General features: G+C 45.8%; 1 protein-coding gene across 1 annotated transcript in view; it reads right to left on the bottom strand.

Moving 5' to 3' along the window:
• EPHB1 (EPH receptor B1) overlaps window positions 1-18,422 on the bottom strand; it is a 436,638-nt gene that overhangs the window by 107,922 nt on the left and 310,294 nt on the right. Inside the window, exon 5 of the mRNA XM_032265843.1 lies at window positions 10,658-10,993. Coding sequence (XP_032121734.1) covers window positions 10,658-10,993 — 336 coding nt within the window. The remainder of the gene's footprint in view (window positions 1-10,657; window positions 10,994-18,422) is intronic.

The raw sequence follows: 18,422 nt of genomic DNA on the forward strand, positions 1-18,422 counted from the left end.
CCTGTGGTGGAAGTGTGCAGAGCCCTGTTCCTGGAGGAAGAAGCAGACTGTGATGTATTCCTGGGGGCACCTCTGCCTCCTGGGTCACTACAACCTGGCATTTTCCCATAGCTCCTCCTCCCTGCTGGGGGAATTAGAAGGTGCCTTAGAAGGTGCCATTTATGTGAAAACTACAGCAAACTTGTCCTCTGTGACCCTGCAACCATGGGAGGCTGTGGAGGTGTGTGGAGCAGGATACTCTTCACACAGGAATTTAAGCACTGTGATGGCTGCTGAGGATACAACCAGCGGTACTCACAGGTCAGCTGGGGCATGTCACTGGGCTCTGCCTCTTCTCAGGGCAGCCAGCCTTTCCCAAGTGTGGGGCGAGAGCAGAGCACTGGCAGCTTTGGTCTGTTTAATGACTGATCGTGAAAGACAATCCACTCCAAACACTAGCAGTGGAGAGGCCACAGGAGATACTCCACCACAGGTTGTATGCCCCTGTTACACCTGGCTCTCACCTTCACACATTCAGCCCAACCCCTAATGTAGCTGGAGGACCCACCACCATCACCCTGAGGCTGACATCACTGCCACCAACACTGGGCAGAGGAGCTGCACCTGCAGTCACTGTGACCATCCTCCTCTAGGCCTGGAGGTCTGAGTCTTCTGGCCTGAAGGTCCAGAGCCCCTCCTCCACAGAGCAGCCCACCAGGCCTCACAAGTGGGCTTCCATCCTGCTATGGCCACTCTTGAGCCCCTTTCTGGACATCACCAGACCCATGGAGTTCTGTGCCTTTTTTCCTTAATTCTAACTTTCCCTTTGACTACTCAGCACATCCCCACCCCAGGCCCTCTGCTTACAAATCAGGAAACTCCCCTGTACCCACCAGCTTCCCTCAGAACCTTCACTCCATGCCTGCATCAAGAGCAGCTGTCCTTTGAGGACACCTTTGCCTTGTAGCCCTCTCACGTGGTGACAGTCTGACTTTGTATCCAGCACATCTCAGGGTCAGGAAGTGGGGTGTGTCATCCTTGCTCCCCACTGTCTCTTTCACACCATCACTTGCCATCTCCTGCATCCTTTGCAAAAATGGCATTTGGCTAGACCACTCCAGGTCTGGTGACCACCATATACTCCCTCCCAGCACCACAACCCTGTTTGCTGGAGGCATGAGCTTCTATCTTTGTCTTCCCCTCTACCCTCAGCCTTGCCCTCCTGTGTCTGACTTCAATGTCCACTTGAACAAAATAATCCCTCAGTTCCCTGGCCTCCACAACTCTTCCATGTCTGCCAATTCCCGCGGCACATTTAGACTCTGCTTCACCTAAAGTTCCTGGATTTTCCAAAATCACAAGTCTAAATATTCTGCTTCCTCACCACAACTTCGGATAAGCCCACTGCAACTCTTTTTGGCCTCATCTGGCCCTCCTGGCCTTTACTTCCAGCCAGTGCATTAGCCTTCTCCTTTATTCATATCCATTATTATCGATCTTAGGTTCCATCCTTACCATAACATAATTCGCAATACTCCCCAAACCCTTAGGCATATGTTGCCTTTATCTTTTCAGAGCATATGGCTGTCAAAACTCAATCAAAGATATATTTGTGATCCGTTTCCTGTAGGGCCTGCTGTACAGGAGCCACATAATGCTGAGAAAGCCACATAAGAGGCAAAAGAGGTGGCTTTCTGAACATGTGATCACCAACTTCAAATGAGCTCTCAATACTTTCCAGATATTAAATTTATCTGGGTAGTTCCATTTCCCATTCTCTTCAATAGCACTGCCAAGCCTTTCCATTCTCAACTTTCAACCCCAATACTTCCCACTTCACTCTCAGCAACCAGTCTTATTTCCCACCTTCCAGAGAAAATAGAAGCCTGAATATCCAACTGCATAAGTAATATCCTGATTTGAGTACTTAAACTCTCCACAAATTGTGCACGTGCAGAACCGAACCTGTCTTCCATTGATACAGTCCCTGAATGCTTCTGGGAGCCCCTGGGATACTGGCAAAAGATACTCTCATTCTCCTGCTTTCCTGTCTTTGTTCTCCATGTCAGCTGCCTGCAAGACCACTCAAGGAACACTGCTTATTAAGCCAGATGGCCAGGTCCTCCCTGAGGGCCTGCAGCCCTGTAAGAGTACCGTTTTCAGTGCTCCTCAGGCAGCACCAGGCTCAATGCCACTCTGAGAGCCCTGCCTCCCTGGCTACTGGTGGTACCTTGTCACACAGTCTCAAGACTGCCTGACTGTGCCTCAGATTTCACAGCATGCAAAGCCACTTTCCTTGCCCTCCCAGTTCTCTATCCCAGGCACTCACTCCCATCCAGGCCATCAGATGAGGAAACAGATGGTAGCAGGACCTCACTGTCCTTCTAGGGATCCAGTTCCCTGCACACCCACCTCCTAGCAAGCTTCCTTCCCCATATGCAAGCCCCTTCCTGCAAACAAAGACCAGCCCACTAGTTTAGGACGCAGCACCAGAGTGTGACATGGTGTAAGGTCAGCCAGGACATCCTATAGCATAGGACACATTGCTGCGGGGCAGGGCTGGGAGGATTAAGACATGGCCTTTTCCCTCAGGAGTCCTCAGTCTGCCAGGAGAAATACAGCCTAAGCACATAAACAACTAATGCACATCCAAGAAATCACTGTATTGTGCCTTTAACTGGTACAATTCAGAGAAGGGCAACATACATCACATTGGGAGTTTCCACAGGGCAGATGTACTCCTAGGGTGCATGACTGGACTCTTTTTCTCCCAAGCTCTTCTGAATGGTGAAAGCATTTGCTCTACCATCAAAAAAAGGGGAAGCAAAAAGGAAAGAATCGCATACTTTAAAATCCTAGGGCTCAATTCTACAGCTAAGGTTTTCCTGCAGTTTGGCTGTCAGAAGGAAACCAATCCTGAGGCCTGAGGGATTGGCATAGAGTCTCCCTTAAAAATTTTTGTGGTCCAGCTTGCCTTTATTTACCCAGAACATTCAATGTGCCTTTTTCCTCCATCTTTCACATCCGCTCAGAGAAGATGTTAATTTTCTGAAATTAAACACTTAGCTTGATTACTGTTTTGTTAATTGCTGCATTCAGAAACCCCTGGTGCTCCTGCCTGTTTAACATGGATGGTACTGTGAAAATGACAGGCGTGGGGCTGGCGTGCCGGGGGATGACAACAGGGCTGGGATGCCATCCCAAACACCTTCCCTGTGCTTGTTCAAGCAGCTGGGACCCTGCCAGTGGGGGAGGTAGGACAGGCCAGGTCATAGAAGACTGGCTCCCACAGAGCCATGGTTATGGTTTGGGGGTGCAGTGCACACAGGAAGCCTTGGGTCTTACCAACATCTGGGAGAATGTAGGGGGTAACTGCAATCACAGCTCCCCACCCAAAGATGCCTGATAAAGGAAGGATCACAATGACAGCTAAAGCTGCACCATTTGCTGATGCCTGAGATTACCTATGAAAGACTGAAGCATTCATTCATCTATTTATTTAACACGTTATTAGTTCATTCAATGAACATTTGTTGATTGCTTTCTATATTTCAGGCACCCAACTAGACACCTATCTGGACACAATAGTCAACAGGATGAATACAGGGCGCTCTCTCCTGGGGATGATAGCTCATGGAGTTGACTTGCCACAGGAGCATGGAGTAGATGGATCACCTGGACCCTCCTCCCTCCCATCCTCTTTGCCTCTTTATGAGACATCTCTTCATGAGATAGTTCACAAAGTGAACAGCAACTATCTCATAATCCAACTAGTGTTCCCTCTGCAATAAGGGTTATAACAATCTCATGTGGATGTGAAATCCTATAGGGGAAGAAATTTCCTCCAGTCTCATTGCCAGTAGCAATAGAGTAAATGAGCAAATAAGTTCCTGAGTCCTGTGGGCCCTCTGGTAATCCCAGCAGAGTGAAGGCATTCTTGGCTGCTCTGGAGCTGTTAGCAGCATCACTAGCCACTGCTCATGACCTGGAAAGGAGAAGTCCCATACCCAACCACTGTGTGGCCCGGCATGTGATCCACAAGAAGTTCCTACTGGTCTGTTGAACAATAAAATAGCCCATCCAACATACTGTCACTCGAAGCAACATCCACCACAGACTGAAATGCTCTCTGGCGACAACACATGGTTCCATCCTAACTTTTTTTGTCTGTTATGTTTGCTGTCGTGTTCCTGGTGTCTAGAGCAGTAGATGGCATGCAGAAAGGCCTTGAAAAATATTTGTCAAGTCGGTGAGTGAATGGGATCCCCTAAGAAGCAGTACCCTTGAGCCAGTACTTGAAAGCAGTACTTCGTAAGCAGTCATAAAGCATGTGTTAAGTGAATGAATACATTTCCAAAGTTAAAGGGCACAGACAAAGCAATCCCTTTGAGAGTGGCTGAGTCTTTCTGTGTTCCTCTGAGTGGATCAGGGCTTATAGCATCATCCTAAGCAGCATTCCCGAAGTTCCTGCAAGGAGCCACAGTGGAGGAAGACTCCAGATTATCTGAATGATCTGAGAGGGATCTTCAGATGTTACTGGCGGGTCACCATGACACATTCTCATCACCACTCCCCAGACAAACATTTCATACTAATGCTCATTTGTGGGGACGGAAGCCATCTGGCAAATATTTATCAAGGCTCTCTGTGCCTGGCATTTTGCGGCTGCTACCTCAGGAAACTGGTGTTAGGTGAGAAAGTGTGATTCTCCACACAGCTCATTATCTGGTGGAGGACCACAGGGTTGCCAAGGATAGAAGCCAGGACGTTAGTCAGTGGATCGAAGGTTGCCAAGGGTAGAAGCCACTGCCATCTGCAGACCCTCTGAGCTCAATAGAGAACACATCATTGTTTGCAAATGGCCAGGGGCTTTCTGAGGCCACTTGGAAGTTCCTTCTCAATACCAGGGTCTAAGAAACAATAAAAACAACCTTTTCTAGAATCAGCAATGAGAAGAAAGCAATGAAACAACTATGAGATTGAATTAAGAACAGTGAAAATTTTATATGCTTAAGTTTTTTTAAGAATTCTTTATTAACTTCAGTGAAAGTTTTCTTTAAAGTCATTTCAGTCTTTAAAGTTCTCATTCAATCTTTTCTCTGCTTTGGAGCAAATTTTGCCTGCTAATTTCCAATGAGAACAGCCCTTACAAATGAACTGGCTTCAGCATATGGATCTTAACACTCTACATTTTTACAGACAGCAGTGTAATATTGTTTTAATATTTAATTTTGAGATTTACATAATATCTTTCCTCCAAAGAGCTCAATATATTGCAATATCATAAAATGCCTTTTCATATTCAAAGATTATTCTTTATGCATGCAAATACTATATTTAACCAAGGAATAATGCAAATTAGATGATGTATTCAGAGGAATTGATGGGCTAGGTAATTCTTTTGTAAGAAAAGTAGTGTATCTGAGTGACTTTAATTGTCTAAGAACTTCAAAAGTGTCTTACAATGGACAAACTATAGGAGGTTGTAACTATTAATAGAAATAGTACAGCAGTTTTTAAAGAAAAATAAGTAATGGGTGTGTCTGTGTTGTGGGCATGATGAATAGTATTCCACATGCAAGTGGCACACAGGCCATACATGAACTGCATGTAATATAAGTGTCAGATATAAATTGTGCTGATGGGATCATGCAAGTAAGGGGGAAATTGTTGCTTCTTCAAATACACAGTGAGAAAACATAGGTGGGCTCCTCTGAGGGTCAGAATCATCCAGTGGTGGCTACCCAGGTTCTGGGCTCCAGTTCCTCCCTCCTCATTAGCTCACTGGGATACAGACTTTGCCACTCTCCTTTCTGGTGCCTACTCCTCCCAGCATAGAATGGAGAAACCAGTATCTCTTATGTATCTGACACAGATACCATCAATCCCAAACAAAGAAACTGAGATGCCTTGGAAGGAAACAGTCTAGGGGGAAAAAGTACAGCAAGTTGCTCTCCAGTTCAAGACATAGTCCCAGAAATGATGCTAATCTCTCAGTCCATAGCGTAGTTTACAGAGTGATTTTCTATCTGCAGACTCATTTGCTTGTACTATAGTACTTGGAAGCAGGTATCATGACTCCTATTTTATAGGTGAGAAATGAAGGATCTTGGCAGTTAAATGAACTTGAATGAGTCATGTGAGGAGCAGAGAGGGGAAGGGACCCCAGGAATACCCCATTGCACTCAGCCACCATGAGCCCAGAGGTGAGGAATATGACTGCCCCATGGTGGAATGAGAATGGAAAACAGAGCATGCTCAGCAGTAAGGCTTGGGTTAATCAGATTCACCCTCTGAGTCAGAGGTTACAAACCATAGCCAATAGGCTAAATCCAGAATTGGATTTGTTTGGCTTCCAAGTGCTTTAAAATTTCCTAATCAGTTGTCAACATTTTAAATCTGGATTTTCAGCTTATAAAATCAGGCAGTGCTGGGCATGGCAACCCTTGCTGGAGCTGAGCAGTGGCTGCGTCTGTTCTCTTCAGTTCCCTGTAGTCCCCACCACTCCCTATTGCCTTGTACCTGGCCCTGCTTTGCTCCTCTCCATTACCTGCCTGGCCTTAGGGGTCTTTGAGTTTGTTCTCTTTGGCTTAGATAGCCCCAAGTTCATATGCTGGTCTGATTCATCTTTTATCCCCCCAAGATTTCCTCTGAGGTCTTCTTTTCCAGCCTTGACACTCCGAGTCTATTTGGCAGAAGAGAGAAGTAAAGTTTCTCATTCACTTAATTCTCTCTGACAGCCAGATGATCTGGCCATCAGTCTAAATCTGGGGCCAGATGCCAGAGAGTGACTGCAGGAGTTAGTGGTGATAACAATCTCTCTGCAGATCACTTGGCCACTGGAATAGAGAGAGTTGCACCTGATCTGGTCTATTTTAAACTCATGGCAGCTGTATTCAGTGCAAGGATGCATCCCTGAAGACCTCACGTAAATTTGAGCTTGCATAATTCATGACCAATCCTGACCAAAGATGATGGACATTTTTTTGACAGCTAAAGTGGCCTAGCAATGTGGCAACAGTGTAGAGACAGCTTATGACTCACACAGTCCCCTAGAATGTGATTTTTCATCAGTCCGAGGATAAAATGGCCACAAACCATCTCACGGTCAAGAAATGATGTTTCTCAGAAATATCTGCAGCCTAGGGAGGTGCAAATGATGTTTCTCAGAATCATTTGTTGGCTATGAGATGCTGAGCAAATTTGAAAGTGCTCTGATCTAAGTATTGGCATCTGACCCACCTCCTCTGTAAAACAAACAAACAAAAAAATAAAACAAAAAACATGGTGGGGGTTGGCACACTGGAGGTGCTCACAAATGTCAGTTCTCTGCCACTGCCTTTGGACTGGTTAAGGATCCTGTCCTGAAACTCTCCAAGTGATACGTGGTCCTTGAAGAGTTGTGCCTATATACATAATTGGGGTCATGGATGGGAGAAGTTGAAAGCTCTCTGAATCTCAGGACTCAACAGACAAGCTTGTCTTTGAGTGAAGAACTGTATCTACCATGTGCCCGATGACATTAAAAAATGATAGCAAAAATCTCCAAGGTCTCTTCTTAGATCACAGCTCTTGGAATCAAGAAAAGCCTATTGTTGTAGACTATGAAATGGGGAGCCCAGAGGGACTGTCCACTTTTAGGACAGGACACCATAACGCAGACACAGACAGGGGACATCTTGCTGATCACCTTCTAATTCTAGAGTCTCCAAATCCCTTTAAGGCTCTGCTTTCTTATCAGAAAAATAGGAACAATAATCCCCAAGTCACTGTGTAATTATGAGGATGAGTCCACATAATTCCAAAATTCTTTGTAAACTCAAAGGAAACATAAACATGAGTGTTAACTATAATAATTATTACTCATCTATTTCTCAGTCAGGACCCACTCAGTAGTCCCCAGTCACTTCACAGTTTGGGCAGTTCCAGGCATAGAGTAGGCATTCAATAAACAGAGGTTGACTTAATGACTGATTCCAGGACTCTCCTGGTCAAATTCCTTGCCTGCCATCTACCTATGTATGACCAAAACAGTAGGACAGGTGGCCACAGGCACAGAGGGGGGTCATACCATACCATGAAGCCAGGGGAGGAAGGCTGAGCTTGATCTAACCCACAGAGGAGCAGCTCGGGTATTCTGGGAAGGGGTTAGACATGTCATGACCTATTGCTAACACATGGGTCAACCTGCCTCATCCCTTAATGGATCTGAGTCATTAGAGTTTTTAAGATGCTTACTATTTAGTCTCTCTTCCATCTCTGATAAAATGCATAGCTTCTGTTCATGGTTCTAAACTGTTCTCACAGAAGTTCAGCCTTTTTACTTTGAAGGTTCTCATCTATAAAAAATACTATCTGTTGGTTGAAAATAATTTATATTTGTACATAGATTCATCAAGCCAGTATGATGGCATCCTGTTTCTCAGTCCACAGCCCACAGATTAGGAACCACTGGTCAAGTTGATATTTGTTTTACAATAAGCATGTGATACCAAGAAGCAACTGCAGCCTTCTCTCAGTGAGTGTAAATTCTCTGACACCAAAATTCCAGAGTTATCAAAGAGGAATCACAGATTGGAAGGTGATAACGGAGACTAGGACTACAAAATCAGGGATGATTAAGATTAAAGGGCCTGCTAGAGGGGAACAAAGCACATGAGAAGTGTGCTCATGGAGGAGCAAAAGGGTGAGGATTAAAATGAATATTTTGCAAGTTGGTAATGCAGGGCTCCTTGCAAGGGCCTTGGTCCCCCAGCTCCATTGCAGTCTGGGAAGGTGCAGATGGCAAGATAAGCAGATGGGCAGGTTCGGGAATAGCAGGGTAAGAGAAGGGAGGGCAGAAATAAAAGCAAACCCATATAAGTGGCAGGTTTGTTCGCACATGCTTAGAGAGAGAGAAAAGACAGCCAAGCCCAGTGTAACATGACAGCCTGGCAGGATTGTCATTCCCAGAAGCTGGGACACTAAAATATTTCAGCCAGTTTTCTGCCTAAACTCCTCAAGGGAAATACTGCTAACAAAGGCTGCCCATGCTACATGTTTAACATAATGCAGAAATTACCATTCTCCTTTCTTTGGGTGAGACGAAATGCCACAACCTTTGTCTCCACGGCACCAGGACTGTGGTCACCAGCTGGAGGCTTCTACACTTCCACTCTTATTTTCTCACTACACGCGTATGCATGTAAACACGTGATCATACACATACATACAAACACACCACATGAACACACACGCACACACACACACAGCAACCACGCAGCCATCTGGACAGACATGCTCTCCTACAACACCTTTTTTTCTTCTCAGTTCTGACAGCTTAAACTCAAGATTCATCTGCCATCAAAGATGCCTGGTTTTAAAAGAGGCAGAATGAGTCTGAGGGTGGGGAGGTGAGTAGAAAAGGATGGAGTAGAAAAGAGAAGGTCAGGGAGGGGGAGATACACGGAGGAAGAGAGAGCAGAGATAGATGCTTGGCTCCCGCTATTCTACTAACAAGCTGTCCTCTTAGAATTTGTTAATTGAGAAAAATCTATAATTCCAAATAACATCATGGTCCACTGCCTGTGACCCCCATTGCCTGTGCCTGTGATATTCACTTCCCCTCTGCAGCCTTGCACAGTAACCCCAGGAGAGAGATTGCTCATTTTTCTCTAACTCCCTTGGTATTTACTGCATGCATACAGCATTTTACCTTGCAGCTTTGTGCTTCGTATCTATATCCTGTAAATGCTTCAGTTAATGAGTTTCATGGGAGGAACAATAGTGTCCAAGTATCACTGCATCTCTCACTGTGTCTAATCCACAGCTTGGCACACAGTACATGCTAAATGACTGTCTCTTATGATGAATGAATAAATAAATGAGTGAATGAGTACATGAATGAACTGGCTAAATTGATATAAAAATAAACAGATTATTGCAGGAGCTGTGAAGAGTATGAAAGAGAAAAGATCAGAAGAGTGCGAGATACAGAAATAAAGAGGAGAAAGTGTGTTCTGAGCTGTGCATGCCACAGGATGTGCTGGCTATCAGGATTAATCTATGCCCTCTATCTGAGGTCTCTATAGCAGCGTATCATTCATCAGAGCAAGCTATCAAGGAGCATATACACTTTTGAATTACATAGGTTTAATTGGAAAATAAAGGCAATATTGATTTTATCATATGATTTCTGAAAAGTTTCTGTCATTGGGTTTCCATAAAGCATAGTTGGTGGTCCTGTTCTCAAAGTCGTTCAGTGCTTCCACTCACTCACCATCTGTCTGTCCATCCATCTGTCCACCTACCCACCCCTCTGTCCATCTGTCCATCCACTTACCCACTCCCTTGTTTGCCCACTCACACTCCTGTCTATCCATCTCTTCATCCATCTTTCCAACAGCATTTGTTGAGCTCAGGCTGAATGAAGAGCACTAGGTCCTATTCTGGCTTGGCTATACCTCTTTGCTTTTGTGCTGGGCACAAAAAATCCCTTAGTCTGCAGCTCATTCTCAGAAGTGCAACACTACATCTGCCTTCTCCATGTGATCACAAATGCCTATCACCTGACACCTTCGCACCTGGGCAGAGGCCTGACAGCACACTGGCAGGATGGATGTGGCTGTAGCTGTGTCCCTGCCCGGACACAAACAGCCAACCACACATCAGACAGGAGCACAGAAGCCTCCAGACTTACCGGCTTGGTTTGTGGTGATGTTCACAGAGACGTGCTGTGGGGGGAAGGGACTCTTGCTGGAGACTCCGTTGATGGCCTGGATGTCAAAGGTGTAGGGGGTGTGAGCCCACAGGCTGCTGATGGAGACGCGACACTCGGTCAAGCCCAGCTGTCTGGGCACAAACTCCACATTGTCGTCACAGCGGGAGCAGCTCCGGCGGTCTGCCCGGCACTTTTTGCAGATGATGTTGTAGGTGACATCATCCCGTCCGCCCGTCTCCCTTGGAGGGTGCCACTCCAGAATAATGGAGGTCTCATTGACGATGGAGATAACATTTCGGGGACCTGATGGGACGCCTGCAGGGAGACAAAGAAAGGTCCAGTGAGGCTAGACATAAACTTCCTCATTTAGCATTTCTCTTGTCTGCCTCTGGTGCATTCCCATCCACATCAATGCTCTGATCCCCCGCTCCTTCCCCAACCCCAAATGTGTATGCGCCAATCCATTTTGAGAAAATAGGTGAACAGAGATGACAACTTGTCCCTAGCTCCCATTTTAATCATCTTCACTGAGGCTTTTCTTCTTTGGATCATGTGTGCCAGGGAAAAGAAGGTTTCAGGACCTGGGTTTAAGGCTGTTTGTTCTCGGGATCAAGCCACATTGTCCTGCCAGGTTGAGGGTTAATAAAATATATATATATTGAACATTTACTGGATTCTTTAATCTTAATTGGTGTAGAACTCAAGGGTCGAGGGATACGAGTGGCTCTTCCAAAAGCCCTAACAGATTCTGAAATCTTGCACAAAATCTCACACAATTTGAGATCTATATGGTATACGTGCGGTGGCAGGAATGTATCTCTGTAGGACAGGCTTCCAGAGCACCTGAATAGATGCATGTTTACATTGCACCAGCTTTGGCACAGGAGACAAGAAGCAGAGTTGGATGGGAGAGGTTCATGCAGCCACTTTGCGCTCGATGACATAAGAAAGCATAGGAGTGTGTTTAGACATTCTGCTAGCTGCTTTATATGCATTACCTCATTTATCCCCCCAAAGATCCCTACCAGGAAGATACAATAATTATCTCAATTTAACAGAAAGGGAAAGTAAAGCTTAGAGAAGAGGCTGGCTATAGATCACATAGGTCTGTAAGAAATGAAGCCCACGTAAAAACCCAATACCTGCCTGCTTCCAAAGCTCACGTTCTCAACTACTGCCCTGCTCTGAACAGACTTTCTCTTGCAAACCAACCAGGCTCACTGGGACTCACAGAGGGCAGCCTCTTTCTTCAGGAAAGCTCTGGTTATGGCTACTTTACACAATCTGGCAAAAATTGAAATGCCTTGTTGCAAAACTATGAAAATCCTGGTGCTTCATAGAAGAACAAAATATTGCTGAATTAATGGCCACAATACTAGGCATTTTGAGATTAAGTCAGAGAATCTGCTGCCCAAAACCAGAACAGATCATAGCCTCAGGTTCCCAAGCCCGGGCCTTGCATCTCCTCAGTGTCTAACTGATAAAAAATGAATCCTGCCCGGAAGCCCCCCTTTCGAATGGCAGGTCTGCTGGAGCAGCCGCTTCAGATAGTAATGCATTCAGAATCCATGCACGTGACTGTCACCAGCTGAACGAAGACATGTGTAAAGTGGTTCATGCTGGAGACAGGAATCAAATGCCAACACAAAACGAGGGAATAACAACAAGGTCGGGGGGCACCAGGGAAGGATTCTGTGTTGAATCAGTCAACAGCAAGCAGCTAGAGCAGAAAGCAAATATTAAATCGGGTTCTATTAAAACATGAAAGAAAATCAGTACTGTACTATATAAAGCCCATTAGGCCTGAGCTAAAGCACAGCGCTCATGCACGCTTGTGACAGGGCAGAATTCATGAAGCATTTTTACTGAAGTCTTGCAAACAGCATTCAAGAATTCCCCACCCATCTGCCCAGGAATAAACAACCCATCTCTCTTCAAATCATCACACAGCTAGTGCTGGGAGGGCACTTGGTACTGTCCCAGGTAGGCTCTTACCTGGCTGGGCCAACGTTGCCCTGCACTGCACAATTCATTACCATCTATATTGGTCACTGCCTGTCTTGGACACGTCTGTTTGCTTCTCACTGATGGTACTCAGACCACAAGCTCCCAGCAGTCAATGCCACTCTAGTGTATCTTACGTTTATAGCCGACAGCCTAGACTCATCTATGGGCCCCTGTTTCTCATCTCAGAATAAAGGCATTCACTGAGTGCTTGCTTATACTAGAAGTGGGGTGAATCTTTTAAAAATGTTATCTTACTACATCCTTGGGACATCCTGAGTCTATCACTCAGAAAGCAGCCTAGGGTAAAGGGGTAGAGGCAGGAGCTGACCAAGAGAGTGGCTATCCATCCCTCTCACCCATTGAGACTTTCCTCCTTCAATTATCTCCTTTCTCCCTTGAGCTTCAACTACACTCTTCCCACTGACTCCAGCTTTTCAACATAAACTCATAGAAGTCTTTGCCATTTTCAAACCAAAACATCATCACCTGGCATCTCTCTACATTGCACATCCTCTCTTCTTTACTCTTGGCTCAACCAAGCTCTTCCAAACAAGAGCGTACACTTACTGTCTCTCCTCTCTACCTGCTCAGCCAACCTGGTTACTTCCCTACTTCTCTGCCATGACTGCTTTTCCTTTGGTTTTCTATGTGACAGATCAGGGAACACATTGCAATCTTACCTTCCTTGACACCTGTGTAGTCACCAGCCAGGCCCCGGAAGCCACATCTTCTGTATCCCCTAACACATGAACCATTAGCACAACCTGTCTTCTCTACTTTTCCTTAGACATTTCCCTTCCTCTCTATCCCCATGGCCTCATAATACTGGGCCTCATCATTTTTCCTACCCTATTGCAAAAGCCTTCTAATTAATTCTCCAACATTGCTTCTGCATCTCTGATATAGTCTCTCCTGCCAGAGTGTGAGTTCTAAATTGCACATGGAGTCACAGTGTTCCTGTGTACAAGTTCCCTGCCTCTTCCTGATTACCCAGAATGGTTGCCCTCATTTCCATGTCATTCACATCCCTGTGGGATCTTGCTGTTCTTGATCTCATCCCTGGAAACTGACCTTCATCCCTCATACCGTGGCTGGCAGAAAACGTTCCTGAAATTGCCCATGCACACTAAACTCCCTTCTTATCCCCGAGCCTATACACAATGCTCTTCCTTCTGTCTTGAGTTCTTTCCCTCTGTATTGAGTTCTTTTCCCTCTGTATCAACTTGATGAACTCCTGCTCACTCTTCAAGGTCCAGTGCCCATTCCACTAGGAGCCTTCCCTGAGGCCCAGCACTCATGCTCTCCCCATCTGGGCTTTCACAGCCCATTTCCAGGCGCCCAAGTCAGATTCCATCACTGCATTGTGACAGTCTCTTCCTCTTTGTCATCTTCACTACACTGTAGCCTCCTGGTGGGCGGAAGCAGGTGTCTGGTGTGTTTCTGTGATTCCTGTCCTCAGACAATACTTTGCCCTTCCACCTGGTTTTCTACATTTGTTCAGTGCGCATGGAAAAAGGTCCCACATATGTGCCCCTCTCCAGCATGAGACAGGATACTCTGCTATAGGTGGATGGAGGGGCCTTGGAGAGGCCTTGAAGCAGCAGCAGTAAACAGTGATGACCCACTACTTGTTACTCTGAGTGGCAGAGGCTTTGGTGAGGCAACAGTGGCAAATGAAGAGCTGGATGGAGAATCTTGCCCAGTGTCTGATCTATTGGCCTCCCTGACAGCTGGGGAGACCCATCCTGGTCGATGCTGCTCCATGTCTGTTCATTTGCTCCCAGGTGCTCAGAGGAAATGCAGTGTTCCCCCTGCCACTCACATTCCAAGGGGAGGGTTTTCTTCCATATTAATTGAGTAAAAGTCTTTATATAAAGCAGCCACTGTCCCCTTCCCATTCATGTCTACTTTTCAGAGCAAATGCCTCTGTGGAGCATAAATGGGGGCTTGTGAGGGTCATGGTTGTGGAGTGCAGAAGTACATAAACCTGAATCTTTTCCTTCCAAGGAGCAGAAATAGACATTAAGGGCCTTTCCTGGAGAATGGATGAGAGCTAGCAGAGGCCACACGCCCTGCAGTGTATCATTCCACTGCCTCCTCGAGGGCAGGGGCATGTCTTATTCCTCCCACAGAGCAACTGCCAGTGCATATTTGTGCAGGTGACCAGAGTCTGGGCCACAAAAAATGACCATTTGTTATTTATTCATTCACTCATTTATTCCCTTAACAAATACTTCCTGCATTCTTTTAGGCATTTGAGACGCAGAAAAACCAAGATGGGCAAGCTTCTGCTCTTACGGAGTTTATATCCCAGGGAAAGAAAATTAATAGAACAGAAGGAAACAGAGAAACAAATGAAATTATTTTAAAAACAGCACCAGGGCTCAGATGGTCTCCTAACAATGTTGGGCTCTGTCCCTTATTCCCATGAGGTCCACTACAGGGCTAGCAAGCCAGGGCCTCATGTCTGTCTGGTTAAAATGATGATGGCCCCAGGTGTCCATGCTGTAGCATTCTGATGAGATGGGCGTATTCCTGCAGGTAGACTCCTCGGTCTCCCTCATGCCTAAATGAAAGTCTGGCCAGGGTAGATTTGGCCTCTGCATAAATCTCCCTGGAGGAAGGTGCTAAGCCACTTCCCTACCCATCCAGGCATTGCTTCCTTGGCCTGGAGCCCAACCTTGCAGGGAGTATTCATCTAGAATCTGGGCCCCCAGCAACATCTCCAGGAAGGAGGCCAGTTGAGACCACTAAACAAAAACATTACAAGGGGGAGCAGAGAGGGAAGGCAGAACAGAGACAGAAAATTTACCATCTCCGTCAGCAAAAGCCCTTAGTGAATGCGGTGGCAAGGCTCAGTACTATGGTCTCCCTGTCTGAGCTCCCTGCTCTTCCTCATTTTTCTTAATTACATACAGACAGGCTTTTTGAAGCCTCTCTGATCTGTTGCCACGGTTACTTCTGATGAATGCATTCTGTTTAAAGGGGTAAGGAAATTCAGTCTGTTTAAAGGATGGGAGAAGTGTTGAGCTGTGATTTTCTGTTTGGGTGAGAAGGGGGCATGGTGGGTCATAAGTTATGTAGATGGGTCTCCAGTGTCCTTCAGGATGTGCCTGAGAGGTTGGCTCAGCCTGCATTGAGCATGGTTGTCATTGGGATCAGAAAGAGTTAAACAGGATCCTTCTAGACCCACAGGGCCAGCCCAAGTGTTGCCCTATCAAGATAGAATCTCTTGCTTCTTAATGTGATTTGGGCCAGATGATTTTTTAAAGAATGGTGAGACAGGGTGTGTGGGAGAGAGCAGGTGAGTTTATTTGTAGGCATTAAGCTGGAAATAAGAGCACTCCTGAGTAATCAAAGGGAAAATCTGCTGAAGACAGGTAAACCTCCAAAGCCAATTCCTTTATCAGGAATCTTAATAAGGCTAACCTTCTGGTCTCAGAATTTAGTAGTAAATTTCAGGCTGGTACAAGGTGCCAAGCAGGTAGGGTTTAGCTCGCTGTGCATTGCTGCAGCCAGGATCTGCATCCTGGGATCCCTCCCCATTGGAAGCTGGTGAAGGTGGCAACCATGGTGGTTGTCTACAAGGTTGGTGCTATACCTGAGGAGAAACACTCCCCTGGAAAACCCCACATTCAGGCTGGGACGATGCTCCTCTGCATCAGGCCAAAGAAGGGGTCCCCCCTACTGTTCATGACCACTTGGAAATATGATAAAAGCAACAAAGCTTTCCCCCCAGAAAAAGTGAACATGTGTTGGAACACATGATTTTTCAGACCCTGAGTGAGTTCTTAGTCCCCTGAAACCAACCGATGAACCTCCTAAGTTTTCACAGTGACCAAGTTAAAACATAATCTCTAGTTGGTTGACCTTGAGAAAATGAACTTCTAAGTCTCTGTTTCCTTATCTGAAAGATGGTGGGTCTGATAATTTAATGAGATAAGGTGCCTAAAGAGTTTAGCCGTAGCTGGCATCCAGCGAACTGAGTAACATCACAGGCCATTATTAGTAGTAGTATTTGTATTGTCATTATTGGATTATCTGGAATCTTCACCTGCTCATGTAATTAAGACTGACCCAATTCAGATACCCTTTCTTGAGCAGAGACCCCTCATTTGGAATTCAGCTGAAGACTGTGAAAGCCATGGGGTCATGGAAACTACGCTGGGGAAACCTGATGTAAGAGCCCATACCTGAGGAGTACTGGAAACCGCGAACACATACAGTAAAGGATCAAAGTGATACAGATGCAAAGGGTTACAGATGCTTGGGAAAAGACATGACCAGTGAAGATCAATAGATTTAGAGATGCTCTCTGGCCTCTGTCCACAGAAACACCTTGAAGTCTGCCTGACTGATCTGCACCTTCCAGGCCACCTAGTCCCAGCAAGCACATCTACCAAGGGGTAGAACCTTAGCCTTGAGCACAGGCCTGTGTTTCCAGAATGGGTCCAGTTCTTATTAGGTACTGGGCTTGTGACTTCTGTCTGGACCTGTATCTGCTTTCTGGCCTCCCTAGAGGTAGCCTGACTCAACATGGTATCTGGTATTCATTGTCTTCCCCTGATCCATGGGAAAGAAAACCTTTCCTTTACTCCCACAGCAAACCGCGCCCTCTTTTCATTCTCCCTTTAGGTGAAAGAATTGCAATGGGGTCTGGGAATGAGCCAGAAAGGACACTTGATACTCAAAACTCCTAGGTATTATCAGTCAGGAGAGCAACAAATGTAATGTTCTCTGTGGCTGAGAAGAGTCAAGATTATAGTTTGGAAAAATGACTTCAATATCAACTTCAATATTGAATATGTACTTCAGTATCGACTTCAGCACTCTTCAATATGGAATGAAGGTGAAGAGGTGGTAGAGAGGGCGACCAGAAAATGATATCAAACAGAGGGATGGTGGGAGAGTGCATGGTGCGAGTGCCTGGGAAGGCAGCATGGTCCAGAATTCACTTGCAAAATAAGGATTCTGCCAGAGCATTTATTTCTCCATTGATTATTGTCACAACAGCTACTTAAAGGAACCGTATCTGAGTGATTGGAAGACTTCCCGTAGAAAGTAAAAGGATCTTTGAGATTTTATGGGGAAGAAGAATTAAGAAGTAGAGGCAGACAGGGAAATGGGGGCTGTAGAAGTTTGAAGAGGTCTTCTATGGGACAAAATCTGCAGGGAACCAAGTCAGGCTGGTTATTATACCTTGCCTGAAGTATGGAACACAAGGCTGAAAGCAGGATGGGTTGGAGGATAACATAAGCAAAAGAGGGAAAGTTTCAACTGTCAGGGATGTAGTACCATTATCAAATAAACATGAATTCAGCTTCTTGTGCCGTGGTGGCTTCTACTTGATAACTGGCTATTTGAAAACAATGCCAAAGCAAAACACCACTAAACCTTTATTCTTTCTAAGTGCCATTTGTGGCCATGGCACTCTCCAGCCTAAGTTCAGTTCTCTTCCTCTTCTTCTCTCACCCCTCCTAAGCATGACAGTAATTCCTCTTCCAACATTCCCCCAACAAGAGGACATTAGACAAGAATGACGAGAGTCCTAGAAGAAAGGGCTGTGGTGTGGTCACGTCACGTTGGTTCAGGACCTTGGAGAGTGGCATCCGCCTGTGGGTTCCCTGTCCCTTTCACTGAGTTCTCTTGCCAACAGCGGAGGTGCTTCTAAAGATTCTGTGTCAAGCACAGTAATAAGTCCACGATAACAGAGGTCAGTGGTGCAAGGATTGCCCTG

Source organism: Sapajus apella, unplaced genomic scaffold, assembly GCF_009761245.1.
Source record: "Sapajus apella isolate SASKATOON/1434 unplaced genomic scaffold, GSC_monkey_1.0 scaffold4, whole genome shotgun sequence".
Taxonomy (NCBI): Eukaryota; Metazoa; Chordata; class Mammalia; order Primates; family Cebidae; genus Sapajus; species Sapajus apella.